This window comes from Apis cerana, linkage group LG3 (genome assembly GCF_029169275.1).
Source record: "Apis cerana isolate GH-2021 linkage group LG3, AcerK_1.0, whole genome shotgun sequence".
NCBI classification, from domain to species: Eukaryota; Metazoa; Arthropoda; class Insecta; order Hymenoptera; family Apidae; genus Apis; species Apis cerana.
This window is the reverse complement of record NC_083854.1, coordinates 12,469,218-12,491,767: the sequence shown is the minus strand read 5'-3', so window position 1 is coordinate 12,491,767 and position 22,550 is coordinate 12,469,218. Positions and strand designations below refer to the sequence as shown.

General features: G+C 34.0%; 4 protein-coding genes and 1 long non-coding RNA gene across 6 annotated transcripts; 3 read left to right on the top strand and 2 right to left on the bottom strand.

Annotated features, from left to right (window-relative positions):
- The first annotated feature begins 75 nt into the window (after window positions 1-75).
- On the top strand, window positions 76-3,433 carry LOC108001127 (SET and MYND domain-containing protein 4-like). Its single transcript, XM_017061988.3, has 7 exons — window positions 76-761; window positions 955-1,483; window positions 1,553-1,869; window positions 2,042-2,250; window positions 2,320-2,444; window positions 2,577-2,786; window positions 2,859-3,433. The coding sequence occupies exons 1-7, from the start codon at window positions 452-454 to the stop codon at window positions 3,178-3,180; spliced, it is 2,022 nt and encodes a 673-aa protein (XP_016917477.1). The 5' UTR covers window positions 76-451; the 3' UTR covers window positions 3,181-3,433.
- Window positions 3,434-3,965: 532 nt separating this feature from the next.
- Window positions 3,966-5,717, bottom strand: LOC108001114 (mediator of RNA polymerase II transcription subunit 18). Its single transcript, XM_017061977.3, has 3 exons — window positions 5,581-5,717; window positions 4,712-4,931; window positions 3,966-4,630 (listed from the first exon to the last, which is right to left on the bottom strand). The coding sequence occupies exons 2-3, from the start codon at window positions 4,912-4,914 to the stop codon at window positions 4,183-4,185; spliced, it is 651 nt and encodes a 216-aa protein (XP_016917466.1). The 5' UTR covers window positions 4,915-4,931; window positions 5,581-5,717; the 3' UTR covers window positions 3,966-4,182.
- LOC108001113 (translocation protein SEC62) lies at window positions 5,622-9,135 on the top strand. Of its 2 annotated transcripts, none has more exons than XM_017061975.3 (5): window positions 5,622-5,763; window positions 6,307-6,750; window positions 7,109-7,456; window positions 7,534-7,634; window positions 7,739-9,135. In XM_017061975.3, exons 1-5 carry the CDS (start codon window positions 5,728-5,730, stop codon window positions 7,902-7,904), a joined length of 1,095 nt encoding a protein of 364 aa, XP_016917464.1. In that variant the 5' UTR covers window positions 5,622-5,727; the 3' UTR covers window positions 7,905-9,135. The 2 variants fall into 2 exon arrangements, with proteins under 2 accessions (XP_016917464.1, XP_016917465.1); XM_017061976.3 differs by having other exon boundaries at window positions 5,624-5,763; window positions 6,310-6,750.
- Window positions 9,136-11,031: 1,896 nt separating this feature from the next.
- On the bottom strand, window positions 11,032-12,910 carry LOC133665841 (uncharacterized). The gene is made up of 2 exons (XR_009829246.1): window positions 11,765-12,910; window positions 11,032-11,662 (listed from the first exon to the last, which is right to left on the bottom strand). It is a non-coding gene; the product is annotated as an uncharacterized LOC133665841 (long non-coding RNA).
- Window positions 12,842-22,067, top strand: LOC108001096 (uncharacterized). The gene is made up of 7 exons (XM_062073098.1): window positions 12,842-12,967; window positions 15,347-15,946; window positions 17,282-17,515; window positions 18,964-19,121; window positions 19,345-19,745; window positions 20,277-20,354; window positions 21,881-22,067. The coding sequence occupies exons 1-7, from the start codon at window positions 12,935-12,937 to the stop codon at window positions 22,024-22,026; spliced, it is 1,650 nt and encodes a 549-aa protein (XP_061929082.1). The 5' UTR covers window positions 12,842-12,934; the 3' UTR covers window positions 22,027-22,067.
- Window positions 22,068-22,550: the final 483 nt, after the last annotated feature.

Below are 22,550 nucleotides of genomic sequence, written 5' to 3'. Positions count from 1 at the left end.
ATTTGATCTCGGATAGTTTGCATTCTGCCCTCCCCCCCTCGCGCTCAAAATACACTATGAGTGTCTACGAAAGATTCGGCTTGTAAAACAAATTGGAAAGATTGAATCAATTACACGTGCTTATGTTTGTAACTCGCTTGTTCTATTGCACGAATCTACGACGAACCGATGCAACCAGAAATAGCGCATACGGGAATAGATGAACGTAGTTTTTGGACGCTTGGGTGTAGCAAGTTGCCAGTGGCATCGGGTGTCGTCGACCGTCGACAACGCGTATGCATTCTCGACTGGAAAAATAATCTTTCTTCGAGAAGAGAAGTCAAAATTCTTACGTGTGGTTACGTTGTTTTTCCGTTCCAAACCGTGTCCAGTGAACGTTGGAAACGAGTAATAAAATATATACTTTAAAAAACTCGAGAGAATATTAGAGAATCGATCTAAAGGCTGGAGAATGCTGGAAGATAACGAAATTAGCGATTACTTTCGATCAAATTTCCACCGGTTGCAAAATGCAATTACACCGCAAGACATGAAAAAATTCATATCTTTGAATAGCAATTCGGAAAGGATCGATTTCATGTTGCGGTATCCGCAAGTTTACGATTTGGCTATAAAGATCGGAGAAGTGGAGGATCAAATGTTGAAGAACGGTGAGAAAGCTCTGAAACTCAAGGATGTTGGTAACAAGTATTTCGGCCGTGGAGAATTCATTAAGGCGTTGGAAATTTATTCGAACGCCGTTCTGCTCGCACCTCAAAAAGGTAATTGACGATCGTTGATGTTATCATCGGTTATATTTATTTCACTGTTGAAAATTTCGCCATCTCTCATTCTTCTTTATTTTATTTTAATTTATCACTCCATGAATTGTACGAAATAATTTTCCGATCTAAATTTTATTAAATCGTACGAATTAAATCGGATTAAATTGAATTAACTAATCCCCTCTCCCAGATGTAGGCGTTGTATTGGCAAATCGTTCGGCAACGCTGTACCATCTAGAAAAGCACAGTTACGCCCTCACCGACGCGGAAGAAGCTTTGCGCATGGGATATCCTCAAGAGTTGCGTTACAAGATCGAAGAAAGACGGGCCAGATGTTTGCTCGCGTTAAAAAGGCACGACGAGGCTGTCTTGGCATTTAGAAGCGCTTTAAAAGCTTTGGATAATGGGAAATTATCCGGGGAGAAGAAACAAAAGCTCGAAGCGGACATCAGAATCATGCTCGCCGTGATAGAGAAGGGTAATCAGTTGGCACGTAAAGGGCCGAAAATTCCTGAAAAAAGGAACATGATCGAGCCCGAGAAACCGACTCTAAAAATCGAGGACTGCAATCCTTTGTACCCTTCTTGCAGCAAAGCGGTTGAAATAAGAGACGAAGGTGGTAACATAGGCAGACACGCGATTGCTACTAAAGATATCGAACCTGGGGAAATACTGGCAATAGAGAAACCATATAGTGCATTCCTATTGGCGGAATACAGGTTCGCTTGAATTTTCATCGAAATATATATATATACATATTTATATAATACGAAGTAATTACGTTTCAGACTCATCAATTGTTTCTATTGTTTGACAAAAATATTCGTACCGATACCAGCTGTTTGCCAGACGTGTAGTTGTGTCGCTTATTGCAGTATTTCATGTAGAGACAAGGATGCCAAGATTCATGAAAACGAGTGCCCGATACTGCCGACTTTGTGGGCGTCGAAAACCTCTATAAATTGTTTTTTGGCTTTGAGGATAATCGTTCGACAATCGTTCGACAAATTGTACAAATTGAAAGATGTGAATTCGAAGGATAAATTCGAAGTATCCGCGAGTGAACCTTATCGATCCGATGATTTCAAAATTATGTTTAGGTTAGGTAATTAAATTTCTTCGATTTGTTTACAGTATAAAAATAGGATTAAATGTATAACTACGTTTAAAGCTGTTTCTTCGATTTTTTAACAAATTGAATATATATATGTATGTATGTTTAACAATAGATTGTCAAAAATACGATATATGTACACTTGATATTTTTCTTCATATAGTAACTCACGAGGACAAAAGGACTGTAGAAGATCTCTTTCACAGATCTTATATAGCTAGTTGGTTATTGAGACTGTTGAAAAAGAGTCCCTATTTTCCGAAACACGTTAAAACTCCAGATACGGTAGAAGCAAAACTTTCCGATGGTGAATTATATATAGGCGGTTTAATTCTACATAATTTAATGACTATACAATTTAACGCTCACGAAGTAAGTTATATATTATTTTTTCCACGGAATTAATAATCGTTTTTAATTCGTTTTCAATTTGATTTTCAGATATCGGAATTAGTGATACCAAAAGCCGATAATAATTTAGCAAACGCTAAAAGCAAATTTATCGGTGGAGGACTTTATCCGACAATATCGTTATTTAATCATTCGTGCAATCCTGGTATCATCAGGTAAATAGAATTATAACATTAGTTATCTTTGTTAATAATTATCTATGAGATTATGATTTAATGATAAATATAAATTTATTATATTCTTGTTCATTTTAAAGAATATCTAATTAAGTGTCATTGGTCATATAGATACTTTATCGGTACGACTATGGTCGTACGAGCAATTCGTTCCATTTCATCCGGAGAGGAAATTTCTGAGAACTACGGTCAAATTTTTACTGTTACTTCCGAAAGTGAACGGAAGAGAAAATTGAGATTGCAATATTTTTTCGATTGCAACTGTGAAGCATGTAGAGAGCATTGGCCTCTTTTAGAAGAAATCGATCCAACGATTTTAAGGTTTAATTCTTTATTTAAAACTTATGAGTGAAAAATAATTTTCTTAATCTTAATTTTTTTTTTAATATTTAGATTTAAATGCGAAACTGGAAAAGAATGTGGAAACGTTTTACCCGTAAAAACAGATTCGAACGAATTTATGATCCAATGTTCCAAATGTGGGAAATGTATAAATATTTTCAAAGGATTAAAAGCGCTACAAGAGACAGATACAATTTTTAAAATCGCGTCCAGAAATCTCGAACAAGGAAACCATCGAGAAGCGTTAAAATCTTATTTAAAAATTTTAAAACTTCTAGATGAAACTTTAGCTTTACCTATAAAAGATTATCATCTCTGTCAACAAGGCGTTCGTTTATGTATGCTTTCTTTAGGTAATACTTTTTATATTTAAGAATTCAGTGAAATAATTATTATCGTACGATTATTAAAAGGTATTTTGTCTTTTATCGATTAAGAAGCGATATATATTATGTATCATATAATAAATTGTTTATAAAATTAAAATTTTTAAAATTGTTCATAAAAACAATATGATCTATAAGAATATAAATATACGTATAATATATGTATTATTGGTCTATATTTGTATGATATAAATACTTAAGAAAATATATACTTACAACATTTAAAAATTGGATTAAAAATAGAGTCTGTTAAAATTTTTAATCGATCGATAATATAAAGATATCGCAATCGTTTCTTGAGCATAAATTTTGCCATGCAAATAGAGTTCGAAAAATAGACAAAAAAGAATGGATGATAAAAAGAAAAGGACAGATATAAAATAAAATATAGAAATCAGCGCCATCTTCAGAGTGCCGCAAATGAAAGAAGAATAGATATAGAATAAGAATTGAAGCGCTATCTCTTGAATACAAAACATATTTCTCCAAAGAATTATTTTAAAAGATGACGCTGATCTTCAATTCTATTTTGTTCTATCTTTGCAAAGATGTCTTTGATACTCGAAAGATGGCATTGGAGATCATTTCTTACTATATTTCTATTCTTTATGTTTCATTTGCTTCTCGCTCTGAAGATGGCGCTGATTTCAATATTTTTAATCCTATCTCTATCCTTCTCCTCATATTTACTTTCTTTGTCTATATCATTGCTTGGCGCGTGATCCTAAATCAAAAGGTATGGAAAGTTAATTGAATATATTTTTATATACAATTTTTTTTTAAAACTACAATATATTTTAATCTTTAATGTAAAAAATATATATCACATTATCAGTTTTACAATATACACCTAAAACGATGATTTCGCAAAACAATATAATTAAATATATGAGGGGAATATTTTAACATTATACGACGATATCGGTAAAATTTATACAAACGAAATAAATATAATTAATATGGTTTAAAATACAATATTGAATATTATATTAATGTACAAGTCTTTTATAATCAATTTTTTCAAGTTGTACTAAAGGTTTTAATTGTTCTGCAAAAATTCTCATATCTTCTGCTATTGCATCTTGGCCACTAGGTGCTAAAACACTCAATTCTACTAAGTAACTTTGAGATATTGCTTCCATACTTTCAGGTATTTTTCCTTGTTGACCCATTTTAAATATTTTGGAAACTGTTACTTTCATTCTACCTTTACGAAACATATAACCACGTGCAATATATTCAAAATCTAATCTACATCCAAGTTCTGTTAAGAAGTCAACAACTGTATTACTAGTTGCTATATCTAAGCTGCTTCTGACAATTGTGGGTCTTGATTTATCACCCAATTCGGGTTGACCGATATAACGTAATTGCCAAGGCATATCTTGATAATCTAAAGCCCTTCTTACACGTAAAAGCAATGGCTGTTCAGATCCTCTATAACATGAAATATTTAATGATTATTTAAATTTATGAATAATATAGTATTTTTAATGCTTATAAAATTATTAAACATACCTGATACTAAAACACATTTCATGATCATTAAAAGTTTCTGGTCCAGTATCCACATTATCACATAAACCACGTAATCTATGAAGCAATACTTCTACTGCACTGTCTAACACTGATCCTTGTAATAAATATTCTTGATTTGGAATTATATTAGATCTAATTGCAGCTGACAAACTATCCATTGCAGTACTTATTGGTGCACTCATTTTTAAGGTTAAATTTCCTATATTAATATATTTTTTATAAAAAAAGAGTTTACACAAAAAAAAAAAAAGGAAAGAATTTACACAATTATTCACAACATTTTTATAGGTTAATACGTTAATTTTAATATTTATTTCATTTCTCAATACATAGTTAATTTTATCCTATGCAATTATGCAATTTTCGAATTAATAATAGCTAATTTTATATATAGGAGTAAAAATAATTAATTTTATTTTCAAAAATATACCGTAACAAATTGAAATTAAATTATTTTATTTTTTTATATTATTTCACATTTTTTTCTATTTTATTTTGTAAAATTCATTATCTTAAAATGACATGAATTCTTTCTGTCATTAATTATATGTAATTATATATAAAAAATATAAGATTTGAAAAAAGAATTCTACTCAAAATTTATATTAAAAAAGAACTTTTTAAATAAAAATTATATTTAGAAAAACGTATAATAAAATTATATTAAAAAATTTATATTATAATAAAATTTTAATTATAAATCAATATATTAGAATAAAATTGTAGAAATTACTACATTTTTGTAAAAATCATTGTGTAAAATGTATGTGAAATATCAATAATTGTAATTATTTCAATTGAAAGAAATGAACTTTTAAAAATTAACGTATTTAAAAATTTAGTTATACCTTTTTTCTTCAAACAACGTATGCAATATTTAAGAAGCCGGCTAGACACTGTGTGCAATATATTACGCAGAAGCACATGCCACGTTTGTTGCTTCTGCTAATGAGTAAATAAGATTGAACACGCAAGCGCAAAACGGAATTTACAACATGGCGGAACGTAGGAAAAGCAGGAAGCGCAAAGATGTAAGTATCACATATGGCTATAATTATTATAATATTATTCAATACTACGTATAAATTGTGATATTTATTCAATAATTAAAAGTATAATATTCCATTTTATGTTGAATTCATATTTTTTCTTTAATTCAAAGCACGTGTCAATATGAATAAGTGTTGTAATAGAATAACGGATGACGTAGCAAACAATTTATTTTCGATATATAAAATTCATTATATGATTCAATTATTAATTCAATTATATGATTAACTTGTTATATGATAAATTATTTTATTTTGTTATTTATAGAATCGTAACGTCTATGTCAAACATATTTTTTTTGTATAGAAATTCAACAATTGTTTTAATTATATTTCGTGTCATAATCTGTATCATCAAAAAACTTTATTATTCTATTTTTTATATACAATATACAATTAATTACGATTACATTAAATATTTTTCATAATGAAACATAATTTTAATTTAGAATATAATATCCTATATTAATTAACGTATAATAAATAATTATAAAACATCAAAAATTGAGATTTAACCTTTTATAGCAGGAAACATCAAATGTAGATAACGAAGTTATTCAAGAAAAACCATCTAAAGAAGAATATGCAGTAGCCAAATGGATTCGTAACAATGTACCTTCAAAAAAAACAAAATTTGATAGAAGTCACAATGTTGAATACTTTACTGGTTCACGTGCAGTGGATGCTTTATTGGAGAATTCACCATGGAGTAAAACCAAATTTGAAAAACGTAAACAAGTTACAGAATTTCTTGACTTGATGTTGAGACATAAATTTTTTCATCGAGCAAAAAAAGTAGTAATTTCTGAAGAAGAATTATATAAAATTCGTGGAATAAAAAAAAAGGTTAAAGAAATTAAAAAAGAAAAGAAATCTGAAAAAGAAAAAGAAGAACCTAAAGAAAATAAAGATACAATAAGTGAAAAAGATAGTGAAGATAAAACTGAAGAAAAAAAGAAAAAACCAAAAGTAAGTATTTTAAAATAAATAGTAATTTATTTATTTAATGTGTATATATGTGTTTATATGAATTTATGAATAAGTTTTATTATTTATAATTTTTTTAATGCTTATGAATTCACACTTTATTTTTTGTTGTTGTTATATTTATATTATTAAGTATTTTATAATATAAATATTTTAATAAATATTAAAATAATTTCAAGCATTGTATGAAAAAATAAAAAATATTCACTTCATTAGTGATCTTGTTATTAAATAAGTTTCTAATATATCGAAAAGAATATATAATAATATGATAAATAATATAATAAATAATAAATATATAATAAAAATAAATTATTTAAAAAGTTATTAATTATTTTAGGTACGTTTGGAAATGCATATGGAACAATATTTTGTAGACTGCAATGATGCTTATGTTTGGATATATGAGCCAATTCCCATATATTACTGGTTCTTTGGAACACTTGTAGTTTTGGGTGCAATTGGTGTTTGTCTCTTCCCTTTATGGCCATTAACAATCCGTCATGGTGTATATTATATAAGTGTTGCAGCTGCTGGATTTCTTGTATTTATTTTGGCATTAGCAATTATTAGATTAATTGTATTTTGCCTTCTTTGGGTTCCAACACTTGGCAGATGTCATCTTTGGCTTTTGCCTAATTTAACTGCAGATGTTGGATTCTTTGCTTCATTCTGGCCACCTTATCAAGTATGTATTAATTTGAAATTATTTATTATTTTGAATGAATAAAATGTATATATTAATATATTTAAATATATTTGTAGTATGAATATTATGGCTCTACATCTGAAAGTGATAGAAAAGTTAGTAAAAAAAAGAAAAAGAAGGAAAAAGATTCTGATACCGAAGAAACACCAACACAATTGTAAGTTAAAATTGATTATGTTACATTGGTTTTTATTGATTAATTTAAATATTTTAAATGTCTGATATTTAGAAGATATTATCATGCGCATATTTTATTTACAGAGAAGAGAAACCTAGTATCAAAGAATTATCTAAAGAACATACTCACATTGAAGAAATCTCGTCTAGCGAGGAAAATAAACTTCCTTCTGGATTAGAAGGTGAAGAAGGTAGCGAAGGTTCAGAAAGTGAAAAATCTAACACAGGTCGAGATTTTGTGATGGTTTAGAACAGGAATTGGCAATAAATAGTTTTGTTTATCTTTAATAACTACCATGCTAATAATGGTTGAATCTTATCAATTCTAATTAAAAATCGTATATAGATCCATAAGTAAAATATTTCTGTATAATTTTTAACTTTTGGAAGTAAGGTTTATTTTGTGACAAAAATTTTGATTTTTTAACATCATACAAAATAAAAAGGAAATATGGTACATATAAAAGAGAAAAAACAGTATATAAATTCTATGAACTTAATTGATTTGTTGCTTATATTAATATTTTTGCATTTTTTGCATTTAGAATGTTATAGCTAATTGAATAAAAAAATTATACGTGTATTTTACACAGAGGATATATTTATAAATTATGGTGTACCAAGAAAAAAGTGATAGAATATCAGTTTTAAGATTCCAGTTAAATGGAAATCCATATGTTAAAAATGTATTTTATTTAAATTATTATTAATCAACATTCATTTAATTGTGTACACCTTACTTACAAAAAACTATTTTATAAGAACGTATAATTACGTTGATATATAGGTGCCTGAGGTTTGCCCAAATTAGTTGGAAATTGATATTATTTGATACTTTTACATCTTTCATAACATGTAACTACTAGATATATCAACATAAATGATTAAATTTCAATAATTGATTTTCTCAGGTTCCAAAATTGTACAGTTGATAAATAGAATCTCCAGAAACAAGACTATACAATTATTTCCATCAATTGTTACTCTGCCTGCAAATTCATTTTTAGCAGAGCCAAGACTTGAGATTTCACAGATTTCTCTTATAAATACAGTAAACTGTAATTTATATTTTTATGTAAAAATTCCAATGATAATAATTATTGCTATTATTATTGTAATTATTACTATTATTATTACAGAATAATCATCTTGATCATTGTAGGTGCGCGAATCGTGACTCTAACTATATTAAAATAAATGATAGAAAATATATATTTGATAACAATATATATGTATATTTATATATTGTTATCAAAAAATATGAAAAATATATTTAAACATTTCATAAATAATATTTCTTTGTATGATTGTATGGTACATTTAATATTACTAATTATAAAAGTTTACTTTAATAATTTGTATTAAAATCTTAAGATATGCTTATAATGAAGATTTATTTTAATTGTATGAAATTAATGAAACTAAGTTTGGGTCACCCTTTGCAGCCAGTTTTATTATTAAAATAAAATATATTTAAGTTACTTTTGTATTCACACGCATTTACTTTTGTAACCACAAATTTGGTTTTATTAACTGTGTCTCGATTTGTAAATTACAATTTTTTCATTAGAAACATTTCATTGATTAATAACTATAAAAGTTTGGAATTTTTCTTTTATAATTCATAAAAATTCAAAATACTCTTTAGTTAATAAAAAAAAATTACTTTTATTTTAATTTAGATAGAATATAATTTTCTTTCTAAATGTAGAATAAATTAATTTTTATAATCAATACGTAAATAATATTAGATATTTACGTGATAATACTTTTATGATTTACTATCAAATATATAGTAATATTTACATTTCGATAATGAAATTAATCATATATGTATGAGTAATAAATTGTTAGAATCTTAAAATGATAAATTTAAAAGTATTAAAATATGAATACTTCCGAATCATGTTATTTTATTTTATTTATATACAAAAATATCATTTTGTACTTTGCAGAATAATAATATTTTTCTATATAACTTTTTAATAACGTAATACGTAACATCAAATAACAGTGTACAAAATTGAAAATTTATATATATATATACCTATATACCTGTATATATATATATTAAAACAAATACAATAAAATTTCTTCATCTTTAATTTATAGTTATAAATTAATAATAATTTTGAAGTATCATAAAAAAATAGATATCTTTTTAATTATTGTATTATTTTAAATTTTTCTTAATATTTTTATGTTCATTAAATTTCTTTCATTATTGAAGAAACTAGATTCTTCTTCAATAACCATTTTTTACTGTCAATTAATTATATTATAATTAAAATTCTTTTGGAATGTCACCGAATCGGTGCTAATTTTATTCATTACTGGAAAGTATTCTATAAAAACATAACGATTTCGAGATATTTCTTTTTTTTTTTTTTTTATAACGTTTCACGATGTTATTGTATTATAGTTAGATATACAATGTACAATGTTTCTGAATAGATTTTTTTCCCCATTTTGATTTGATCGAATTGTTTTAACATTTTAACTTTTCGTTCGATTAATTCGCGAAAACGAGCAATTTATTAAAGGTAAATTTTTCGCTCGAAATCAACCCACCAAGCATGCGCATAATATGTATATTTTTCTATAGGCAGAGTGGCGATTCGTAGGCTGGTTGGTCGCGAAGCAAAGGGCCGCGTCACGAAGGCAAAGTTAACGGCCCATAATTCATAGCCGACATATAATAAATATCGTTACCCCATCGTAAGCGCACGTAGACACGTGCATTGCGGTCTTATATGCACGTACCCTTCGTATAATACGTATGTAAAGAAGTAAATGTTTCACGACTCCATATAGACTTTCCTCGAGATTACGTGGTGAGCTTTCGTCCTTGGCAGAGGTAATAAAAGTTTCTTTTAACAATGCACTCGCGCGCAGAATAAAATAATAGTCGCCCTTTTGGATTCTTCTTTATCCCTTCACAAGTATACACAGGTGTTTTTTTTTAACTCGAGAATACGAGAGATTATTCATCGAATCGTGATTTATGCGAATCTGTTGCTTTTATTCGCTAGTTCGTTCAGTTCATTTACATTTCTGTCACTCTTCAATAGATTTATTCATGAAAATTTTACTCGTTATTTTGTATTTACATTAATTTGAAATAATTTCCATCATAAATTTATCGTGACAGAGAATCTTTTTATCCAATTTGACTTGGAATTGAGTACATTCCTCGAGTCTTTTTCTCTTTTTCATTTTTTTTTATTTCTTTATTGGATATCGTATCCCTTTGTTACTTTAATTTATTCATTCGAAAAATAATTATTTGCAAGCAATTAAAATTAAAACCAGAATATAATGATTATATGTAAATGAGTAACGGTAAATAGAGGTGAAAAAAATTTTAAATACTATCATTTTTAAAAATCTTTCATGGTTTCGGGTCATCGAACTCATGAAACGATATTATATCCTTGAGTTCGATATTTATTATCCTCTCTTACATCGTACTTATACATCGGGTTATTTAAATTATTTCTTAAAAATTACTTAAATTTAATTTTCTTAATTATAATCCTTCTATTAAATTATATATTTTCGCATTTACGTTCTAAAAATTTATTAATTCTTTTTGCAGATGCAATTACAAGTGTATTCATATTTCGCATTTACCACGATATTCTGAAATAAAGTTACGAAGAAACTGTATACGCACAAGTACACGCTTGCAAACTCTATTCGTGCGCGTATATTAAAACGATATAAAAGAAGAAAGTCAAACGCGCGGAGGAACCCAAAATAAGGTGAATAAAAAATATCCTGCATGGTCGACCACCGCGGTTTGCGGTTACAATGTGCAACGAAAAAAGAATTCTTCGTTTCGTCTCCTTCTTCTACCTCTCTTCGTCCGACTCGTTTCTTGGTTCCTCTTAGTTCCCCATCCTTCTTATCCCGTATTCGTTCCTGAGATTTTCAACGTGTGTAGACAGCCGGATTTATATTCAAATGAATCGCCGTGGAAGGGTCGACTTATCAACGTATCAAACCCTACGAGGCATAAAGAATAGACAAGGGGTGAGTTGCGAAAGAATGTTTGCCTCTCTTTGATCGATTGTAGGTATCGCTCGAGGGAATTGTTATTAATTATACCGAGAACTTGTTCCTTGAAAATTAATTCCGGAATGCGAATTACGACAGTTCCGCTCTGTAATCAAATCTGAGATAAACGACAACCCACTCGATCATTGTCAATGTCGAAGCTAAATTTATTTATTCGTTTTCAACGACGAATCGATCTTTTCAAAAAAATAAACGAAAAGATCGAATTAATCCATTAATTTAATTTAATCACTCTTGCACGAATCGATTCTTATTTCTCATTTAAACGAAACGAAACTTATTATTATTAATTTGTTAACAGGTTTATTATACACCGTAGTATATCATCACAGATGGAAACTCGATAATGATGATGATGATGATCGCTTGTTTTTAAATATTATCGCATGTAATGATCGTTCCGCGGCCAAGCTCGAAAAGTTTTTCGTGGGCGCAATTATCGGCAGAACGATTTCCTTCGTTCGCGCCGCTACATGACTTTATTTAGCTTTAGTTTGTTGAAACCGGTTGCAAGCCACTTCTCTCCTCTCTTACTGCAATACCGAGAGTTCGGTGCTCCGCATCATTTAGGGTTCCTCGGGTGGAGGAAGGTATTTCGCGTTCACCACGCTCCACGGCTTCTTTCGCATAGAGGTAAATCCTTTTCGGTACAAAGATGCATTATCCGTATTTCATATTACACTCACAAGTTATTTAACATTTGTCCACGATCAATTTCTTTTTTTCCGATACCATCGCTCTTCCCTTAAAATAGACTCTGGTTGCTGGTTATAGGTTATGCGACAGATGCGACAACAAAGAATCGAGAAGAAGAATCTCGGAGAGGTTAGGTTCGCACTTCCCTCTCCCTCTTTAAAATATGAATAATTGTATTATCGAGGGAAAAATTGATAAATTGTAATAACATATATATATAAGAATCGAAACGTGCAACGAGGTTATAAGAAAGCGGAAATTTGGAATACTCGGAATTTTTAAAAAAGCTTCACAATCTTCGGGGATCGACGTCCAAGTGCGAAGAAATTCGGTCAGGGCCGTCATCACTCGACTCGATCTTCCGCTTTTTGCCATTAAAGCAGTCGCGTCTTAATTATCCTTTTTTTCCCCCTTCTCCTCCTATCGACGCTTGTAAATTAAATTCCACGGTTGGCTAACGTACACGTATAAGAGGAAAGCGGATCAACGTGTGGCTCGCGTTAGATGGAGCGTGGGCAGCTTGCGTCATTAAGCATAGTAAGTTACGGTACAAGAATGACTTTGGCTTTGGCGGAGAAAGTGACCGGGTGTGGCTATTGCGAAACATTGTACATCGCACGCATTTGTATATATATATATATATACATACTGTACAGCTTGAAGCAAGGATTTTCGTTGTTCGCGCTCTTTGACAACCTCCCATTGTTCTGCCCATTTTTTTTCCTTCCCCCCTTCGCTTAAGACGTTTCTACGAATAAAAGCATTCTCTCTCGATCCTTTTCTATTTCTAACAATACCCGTTGCACGACGGCAACTGTAATTGATATTAAGCAAGAATAATTTCGATCGAGAAAAAAGAACATTTCTCTCCCATTCGCCTCGATCATTGGTAAATAATTGTTCGGTCCGCACAAGACAGGTTAGCTTTTTCCTAGCTTGTTGGTGGGTTGCACGCAGGTTTGAAAACATGCGGCGGTTTTCGGAAGAAGACGTAAGACGCGTTCTCGGACTCGCTTATCGGAGGATGCCGCCGAACCACCCGTACCAAACGTGCAAACGGTTTGTCCGGTTTTCGAGGTAGAGTTCATCGAACCTTGGGTTGCAAGGGATCGATCGTGGTGTGTACGGGCTACCGAACGTGTCGCGCGTTCGCAAACGATCATTGATCTGTGACGCCTACGTTATCTAGCTTATACATATATATATATATATTCGCTTATAATTAGATCCAGAAAGGAGAAACGTTCTCTCTCGCGTTATCACTTTCACACGAATTATTTTACGATTTCTAGGCCAAGGTAAATAATTTCCACCGCTCGTGTCTTAAATTAAGTCTCTTCTCGAATTAGATATATATGATCTATTTCTCTCTCTCTCTCTGTCGTTCGAGCGAAAGGGAATAACTGTTGCGACTCCTCTTCCCTGCAACAGGTTTCTCAAACGAAAAAGACACTCGGAATTTTCCGTGAGAATATTTCTCTCATTTTTCACTCGGTCCACGTAGCCTCGTCTCCATTTCCCATTTTCTCCTCTCTTTTCTCGCGTCGTTGTTGGATATTCTTGGACCATTGTTGGAAACTTTTTCGAGGTTATTACACGTACGATATGTAAATGGCGTGGCCGGGTCCGGTCCTCCGTCGGGCGGTGGACCGGCCTTCTTCTTTTTCTTTCTCTCATTCCGATCCTTCTCTCTATTTCTCTTTTATTCCACGCTGATCCTTCTCTCATCTTGACAGGGGCGGATCAGATCGAAGCCAACTTCGAAACGATAAAGTGGGAGCCACGATAATAATAATAGCTGGCTAATTAAAATTCATAAGGGCCGGCCAGTCACTCCCCCCTCCCTCCCCCCCCTTTTTTCTTCTCGCTCGCTGCAACAACTCACGCTAGAGAAAAGGAGAAGAGGAAAATGTTCCTCCTTTTTTAAAATCTCAGATTACACCGTAATCTAATCACTCGAGGCGTGATTCTTTTTATTAAAATTAATGATCCAAACGAATTAATTAAAAAAATAATATAACGCCCGCTCGACGATATTTATTCTTTTCTTCGAAATAGAAAATAACATCCTCTCTTCCTCGATTAATCGATCGTTGAAGATGGAGGGAAGAAAATTTACGTACATTGCCCGAAAAATGGTTGGATTAATCGGAGGTTGGAAGGCGAAAATTTTGATGGAAGATTCGCGTGGATCCGCTCCTGTCGTATGCCACTACCACCTCGGCATCGTCATCACCATCTCCCTGGCTCCTCCGTAACGGATAGGCTTCACCTCCAGAACGGAACTCCAGTCTGCTTCCAGTTTCTCCCTCGAGAATGCTCGTTGGCTTAGTCGGAGTTTGCCTGTCGCAACGCGCGGTTCGTGGCGCGGCCAGCACACTCGCCCCGTCGGAGAACCGTCGATCCATGCTCTCCGACTGAAAACCTTTTTTCTCGCGCAACAGTGCTCCTTCGACAATCGTTCTTTTCGAAAATCGTTCTCCTCGAGGAGAAGGGAAACAGAGTCTTCTCCGATTTATCGTCTATCCGTGTCGTTTATTATTAAGAGAATTGACGAGCTCGCGGAGAGATATATCGATTGTCTCGTTTCGAGGGAAGAGATCGAAAGGAAGGAAGAGATGTGCGGCGACCGATATCGACCCAAGATATCGAAGGCGGGCAATGATCGACACTTAAAAGGTTCGCTTATCGCCACCTCTCGACATTTCAGATCATTACCCTTTCCACTCGATTTTTATTCCGCTTTTTACTCTACCGCTTCACTCTACTTACCGCCGACCCTGTTCGTAATAATTAAACTCGTGCTGATCGTTTTGCCTTTAAAATTCGCTCTCCCCGCTCATTCCAATCGAATTTTCGAGATTTTCCAATTTTCCTAACCTAGCATCGAAACGGATTAATTATCGTCGATTACAGGTGTCCTGTTCCCCCTGTAAAGGAAGGGAGGCGGGCGGATGTAAGGATGCGCTTACGCAGGAAACGGTGCATGTCCCGGTGACGATACAGAAACTTGTAGAGAGACAGAGAGAGAGCGCGAGCGAGCGCGCGCGCGAGCGAGCGAGAAGAAAGGAGGAGAGGAGAAGAGGCGACACACGTAGGAGAGAGAAGGACGCGCGGAAGGAGCGCACGGATGACGCGATGAGACTGAGCCCGATCATCCTGTCGTGGGCCACGGCGAGTTGGCTCGGCCCAGCCGGAACTGCGGCTGCGCGGGAGGGCGCCAAGGATCACGAGCTGTCCACGGAATTCTTCCTCGTGCCCGGGCTGGACGCGGCGGTGGACAGGAACGGGCTGGCGAGCGTGGCGAGTGTCATCAGCGTCCCGGCGCCGAACAGGACCGTTTCGGTGCACAAACTCCCCCCCGGGAGGAAGAGGGGCCAGGCCGAGATCGAGGCCGATACACGCGCCTACCCGAGGTCCTTGCTCAGGCAACGACCCTGGGCTCTTCCTCTTGCTGCCCTCAGCGCTGCCACCATGCTCCTCATGGCTGGCTTCGAGGTTTTCGTACTGCTCAAGGTCGGTTCGCTTACCTTTAACGACTTCTACTCTTCTATCTCGCGTCCAAACCGATCTCGATTCCCATCTCCCCGCCTCGGGATCGGGCGGGGGTACGGACGTTTCTTTGCTTTGTTCTATCGCGTTTCAACGCGGATATCTCGTGATCGTGGTTTTAATCAGCCGCTTGAAACGGGGGAGGAGACGTCGAGTCGTGTAAGAATTTATAATTCGATCGTTTCGCGGCCGGAAGTGGAGCGCGGAGATTGGAGAAAACGGGGGAGGAGGGGGAGGAGGTTGCGATGATACGAAACGCGTTTAATCGGGGAGGGAGAAGTGGATTAATAGAGCTCGGAGGAAAAGAGAGAAAGAAAAAGTCTATTGAAGGATGACGCGCAAGAGACGGAACGATACGCAAGGATTTTACGGTAATTGTTTTCGTTCGCGCTTCGACAAGCTCCAATAACCGCGGCACGCTCGCAATTTCGAGCGAGACCTAGGCCTAGTTTGCATGCCGACTGCCTATTCCTTCCGTCCGTGTCGTCTGCTCGTACCGATACGCTCCATTGAACGCGCCGGGTGGAAAGCTTTCGGTGATAAAATTCGATGTAAGTACGAACTGTGCGACGATCATTCGCCGTAGTAAGTAGTTTTAACGTTGATCTATGTTTTTCTCTAAATGTACGCATAATTCTTTCTCCACCGTTGTTAAAAAAATTATTAATTATTAATCCGGACGAAAATTGATGGAAAAGAAAAATAGATAGCAAATTAAATGACGAATGTCGAAACAAGAAATCGATTTGCTTGTACGAGTCGATAGATATGAATCGCTTTCGTTCTTTCCACGCTTACTCATCTTTATTAGTTATTCCAATTAGCGAAATTAAATCCCGTTTATTAGAATCAATCTGTATATGGAAATCAATTCTTACGAACAATCTTTACCTCGTATCTCTTCGCCTTCTTGTCTGTTACATTAACGTTAATATTAATAGAACAAACAATACACCGTTTTGAAAAGAAACGTGAATTACTTTCTTATTGCCGTAGATAGATATTTACCTTGGTTGGAAGGAAAAAAGAAAAATCGGGCCACTCGTCTCGCGTGAAACGTGAACGCGTGCACGTTTTTATTTTCCCTCAATTTCTTTTTACGAGCGATCGTACGATATAACCGAATATCAGAGTAAATATTCGTTGCGGTTCGTTTATTATTCAAAAAAAAAAAATTATTTATCGCGATAAGTGAATAATGCGAATGAGCGTTTAATAAAGAAAGGGAAAAAAGAAATTGACAAATTTAATAATAATAATAATAATGATAATAATGATAATGATAATGATATTTTTCAGGCAAGAGTGACCGCACCAAATAGACGACATTTATTTTTGGGACAAGCTCTACTTTTAGGCCTTTTCCTACTGGCAGGACTCTCAGCTGCGGCCTCCCTCAGCCAAAACCCTCTCTCCTGCGCCGCATTTCGATTAGTCGGCTTGCCTGCCGCTCTCGTATTTGCGGCCTTGTTGGTTAAATGCGTGTTCCTGCTCTCGTTAAATAGCGGAGTTTATCTACCGGCACCCTATCAAGTAAGATTAAACATAATTGTATCGCTAAAGAGAGATATAATCACTCGTACGTTCCGTACGTTGATACGTTACGATTATCATTAATTAACTAATTTAACCAGTGCGTGCAGGGAATAAAATTTGAAATTTTTCTAGGGGAAAACATTTATCTAGTAACATTTAATATTTAATATTTTTTGACAAAAGGTGGGCGATAAAAATTTTCTTCTCTCGCTTTATAATCGATTTGGATTTAAAATTGAAATCCAATAGATACAATTCGTACGAATTCAATTACGCTTCGTGAAATAATTTATTCTTCTTTTCTTTCGTACAAAAATTGGATGTATTCGAGTGAGAGGGCAAAAAAAGAGAAAGAACAAGAAACAAAAAAGAAAAGAAATCAGGACAAAATATAAAAATAACTTTTTTCTTTCTTTCTTTTTCCATTCTAATTCGATAACCTAATTCGATTATCGAGCGAGCAATATGCACCATTTTCACCGTCTTAGAAGAACACGTCGGTACAAAACGAACGACGAAAAATTTTCTTTGCTCTTGCAAAAAACCACGATTACTTTCTACGATTCGACGATCCGAGCAATATTCTTCATTCGCTTCGACACTGAAACCCGTACATAGTCGTGCATAGAGGTTAACGTTTGAAAAGAGATCGAACACGTAGAATCGAAAGTTGTGGGCGATGTGAATAGAGCTTTAGAAAACTCGTGGCGGGCAGAAAACTCGTGGAACAACTCTCGAACAACGAACGATGCGCGAGAGAATTTTTCTTATTTCGCCGTGTGTCCGGGGATCCGGATGTCGATCTCGATCGACCATTTGTACGCGCGGGACGAGACGAGACGGGATCTGAATGAGAAGCAACAGCCTGCAAACTACGCCCTCTTTGCTAATAGCAGTAAGCGCAACTGTTGTGGTCGTTAACCATGCCCTGCCCGTTCGTTCAATAACGTATTAATATATACCCGACATTTTCTTCCCCGCGTAACGGAGATTCGACGGGTTTTCTTTTATTGCCCGTACATATGATTACATTCGCGTTAAAGGAAGCGATGATAAGAGTTGGAGTGGAAACCAGTTTATGAAATAACTTGTTGGAAAAAGAAAAAAAGTAGAAAAAAAAATAAATAAATAAAAATCAGCCTGCATCTCTTCTACTCGTCTAATAATTCCTCGTTTATTATAATCACGTTTTTCGTTTAATAGAAGCCATCGCTCGGGGGAACCGCTTGTTCGCGGATGAATTATAGCGCGACAACCGCGAGCGTTAAGAATGTTAATTGAGAATGCCATCGTAATAATTATCAACATTCTTCTCTATCGTTAATCGATCAAAAATCAAAAAACCACCGTTCGATCGCTGGATACTTTTTTTTTCAGATTGAGAAGAAGCTTACATAAGGTTATATATATGTATACACGGTGATCTTTCTTTCTGCTTGTTACAGGCATTGGTATTGGGATTTGCGGTACTCGTGCAAGTAGCTATAATCGGGCAATGGTTTTACGGCGAGCCACCCATGGTTGTCCAAGTACAAAATACGGGACAAAACTTCACGATGTCCTGTTGCAAAACCCCTCTTGGACAGATAGTCGCCTCCCTCGGGTAAACTTTCGAAATGTAAACTTTCTTTCCGATCTATCTTCCTGTGCTTCTTCCTCCTTTTATTCTTTCTTTCTTCCAAAAAGAAATAGAAATTAGATGCAAACGAAAAGTCGAAAAACGATTCCTTCCTTTTCGAAATTTCTTCCTGAAAATCCGAGGTAAATTTTCAGGGGAGAAAAGATGATTTTTTTTTCTTTTTCTTTTTTCCCCCTCCCCTCTCCAGGTATCCAGGCGCGTTGCTGGTCGCGGTTGCTTGTTTGGCGGTTCGAGCGAGGGGCGTCCGAGACAACAACCGGGAAGCGGCGTTTATCGGCCTGGCCGTTGGTTTATCGCTTCCGATTTGGATATCGAGCGCGATCGGCTCCGTGGCGGCCTCGACGGAGAGCGACAGGGAGGCTTGGCTCGCCTACGGCTTATTGGCCACTTCCCTTCTCGTCTTCCTGACCATGTTCCTGCCGAAGGGCCGACAGCTAGCCGCCCTCGGCCGGGAGGCCACCGCGACGGTGATTCGCGATCGGGACGATGCTATGAGCTCGCTTCCCGGCAGCGGTTACTCGCCCTCCTTCTTCCACTTCAAACCGGCGGAAGCTTCTTTAAAGAGGAAGATGCATTATCATAGCGGCGGTACGTTCGTGCAACCAAATTGTACTTTCGCCTGTGCAAATTTTCAGCAATTGAAGCATTGTTGGGCAGTTTGTTATTTGTTACGATCAATTCTTTTTTTTTTTTTTTTTTTAAGGAAACAAAATTTAATTAGTAGAGCATTTTTTTTGGTATCTTTTTATGAAAATTATACTTTCCAACGTCGTGGAAATTGGAATCGTCGTCGCGTCTTTGTGTGTTTTTTTTTTCTACCGTTCTTTCTTCGTTCCATTTCGATCGTTTCACACGATCATGTCAACGCGGCGACTTTCGTGTCCTATTCGTGTAAACTCGTGGCGCGGCTACAACACGAAAGAAGAGAGGAAGTTAAAGTTGTAGATTAGTATAGAAGTTATTATGAAAAAGTAAAAATGCGTTTAATTGAAATACTTTTATCGTTAAATGTATATATATATATGATAATAATTGATATCGATTATTGCATTTGTTTGAAATGGAGAAAATTGATAAAATTTAAAAATTAAAATTCGTATAAATTATTTTGATTTTCAGATCGCGTGGCATTAGTTTCATCCGCTATACCTGGATGTACTGCTTGCAGGCACGGTGGAAGCCCCATATACTCCGACGGTAAGTCCCTGAGGATTAATTAGTTGGAAAGATATCCACGAGGTGATTGATAAAATATAACAGAGCAAAAGTGATCTATCGTCTGGTAAAAATAGATTTTCGGACGAAAGGGAACGGGATTATCTTTCTAAAAGAGAAAAAAATATATCTTTACGAATTTCAAAAATTGAAAATACACTTATATATATATATATTTTTCATTGAAACCGTTTGATCTTCCAAACTTTTCTTCCGTTACGACGTCGCCTCTGGCGACCTTCACCTCGAGGAACGAACGAAAGGGAGGAAAAATCTCTTAGTGGAAAGGTGGAGAGGGAGAAAGTTTCGAGGCGGAGGTCAAGCGCTTCTCCAAGAATTAAACTGGAAGGGGAAACGAATCCCGTTAGATCAGACGACGCTAGTTAATCGGTGACCTGTTGTTGGCGACTGATCAAACTTTTTTGAACGAACGGACAAATTCTCTTCCCTCGGCGAGTAAAAGTTATCGCTTAGATATCATCTGAAAACGATTATATTTTTTAGGGAAAAGAAAATTTTAATTCTTCGATCTCTGGGAGTTTCAAGTTACGTTAGATTCGTCTCTTTGCCGTAACGTCCATTATTAGTAGGGCGTGGATTAGTACATATTTCGAGGCGAGAGGTCGCTAGCCTGTAAAGCTAATAAACTGTCCGCTTATTTATGACAGCGTAGTTTGTAATTGCATTGTTTGCAGTTATCGTTTATACCGTTTTATTATATCGTTTTATTATTCTTCGATTAAACTTATAAATCAAATTTTAATGATAAAAATTTAAAAATCAAGATTTTTATCTTTTTCCAATTGAGAAACATTCCTTTCATATCATATAAATCGAATAATGGATTTTTGTTTTATTTTTAAGATTAATTTTACTTCCTATTTAATCTCATCTATTCTTGCGTTAAGTTAATTTCCGATAAGAGATATATCGAACAGTTTTCATTTCTTCGTGACGATCCAATTTCAAAAATAAAATCAGTCGATCGTGACGAGAAACTTTCAAATAATGATAAGTTTGCAAGCAATGTGACAGGTATGACCCATTTTGAAATGTGGTTACGTTTGCAGAACAATTGTACCTCTTTAAATGGAGATTCTGTGTCAATGCTGTTAAATACCTGCAGTTTGCGCGTAATTTCTTGAAACTATATATAAATATCTCTAAAACTTGTCAACTTTAAATACGTTTGATACATGAAAAGAAAAATAAAATTATATTATCGACTCGTATATGAAATAAAAATATTTTTCAAACATATTTCAAATAAATTTGTTACAAAAATTACGCTTCGTTGCTTAACACGACCGGAAGAATAAGCGGATACGCGATATTTTTATCCTTACCGGAAATCAATAACAAGTTTCGGTAGACCATAAATACAGATAACGAATTGTCAAGTTTCTCAAGTATATTTTAAAAGTTTTAAAAATTACTACATATATATATATATATATATTCAATTATTAGTAATTTTAAAGATTAATCGAAAAATAAATATTTTACAGATGTTCACAGTCCGATGGAAACGTTCGTCTTACCACCACCAGGCATGTACTTAAGACCAGAAGACGCGGGAAATTTGTACACTACTCTATCGGCAAATCCCAATGTATTTTTTCAGCGAGCAGCTCATCCCGGGATGATGTATTGATAAATGCTTTCAAATAAAAATCCGTAAATTTGACGAAAGAATTGCTTCTTTTTATATTCTTAAATTTTTAAAAGATAACAATGAAACAATTTATTTTCTGTTCGCTTGTCTTTTTATTGTAAATAACAATATGTCCGAGTATCGTTCGAGATTTATTATTTTATTATAAAAATAATGCTCGATTAACAAATCAAATTATAATAATCGGATAAATTAAAATAAAAATACGATTAAGTTTTTTTTATGTCTTTTTTTATTCTATATTACGTTTAAATTAAATATATTATGTTTATACTGTAAATTATGTGAAAGCAAAAATGATAACGAAGAAAAGTGTTTGTACAACTGATTAAAAACAGATAAATTTTTTTTTCTTTGTATTATTCTTATCTATTAATGACTCATTTTCATTTAATTTCCACTCTTGCAACAATTCTTCTTGCTATAAATCAATTAGTTCTATAATGGAATATACATCAGAATGATAGTATCGTTTTAAGTTCGAACTAGAGTTAATTTGAGAA

Excerpts from the sequence above, each read along its gene's own strand:
- LOC108001127 (XM_017061988.3), top strand. The coding sequence starts at position 452 with ATGCTGGAAGATAACGAAATTAGCGATTACTTTCGATCAAATTTCCAC. Across the intron at positions 762-954 it reads TCTGCTCGCACCTCAAAAAG|ATGTAGGCGTTGTATTGGCA; the intron begins GTAATTGACGAT and ends CCCCTCTCCCAG. Across the intron at positions 1,870-2,041 it reads CAAAATTATGTTTAGGTTAG|TAACTCACGAGGACAAAAGG; the intron begins GTAATTAAATTT and ends TTCTTCATATAG.
- LOC108001114 (XM_017061977.3), bottom strand. The coding sequence starts at position 4,914 with ATGAGTGCACCAATAAGTACTGCAATGGATAGTTTGTCAGCTGCAATT. Across the intron at positions 4,631-4,711 it reads GAAATGTGTTTTAGTATCAG|AGGATCTGAACAGCCATTGC; the intron begins GTATGTTTAATA and ends TTCATGTTATAG.
- LOC108001113 (XM_017061975.3), top strand. The coding sequence starts at position 5,728 with ATGGCGGAACGTAGGAAAAGCAGGAAGCGCAAAGAT. Across the intron at positions 5,764-6,306 it reads AAAGCAGGAAGCGCAAAGAT|CAGGAAACATCAAATGTAGA; the intron begins GTAAGTATCACA and ends AACCTTTTATAG. Across the intron at positions 7,457-7,533 it reads CATTCTGGCCACCTTATCAA|TATGAATATTATGGCTCTAC; the intron begins GTATGTATTAAT and ends ATATATTTGTAG.
- LOC108001096 (XM_062073098.1), top strand. The coding sequence starts at position 12,935 with ATGGAGCGTGGGCAGCTTGCGTCATTAAGCATA. Across the intron at positions 15,947-17,281 it reads AGGTTTTCGTACTGCTCAAG|GCAAGAGTGACCGCACCAAA; the intron begins GTCGGTTCGCTT and ends GATATTTTTCAG. Across the intron at positions 20,355-21,880 it reads AAGCCCCATATACTCCGACG|ATGTTCACAGTCCGATGGAA; the intron begins GTAAGTCCCTGA and ends AATATTTTACAG.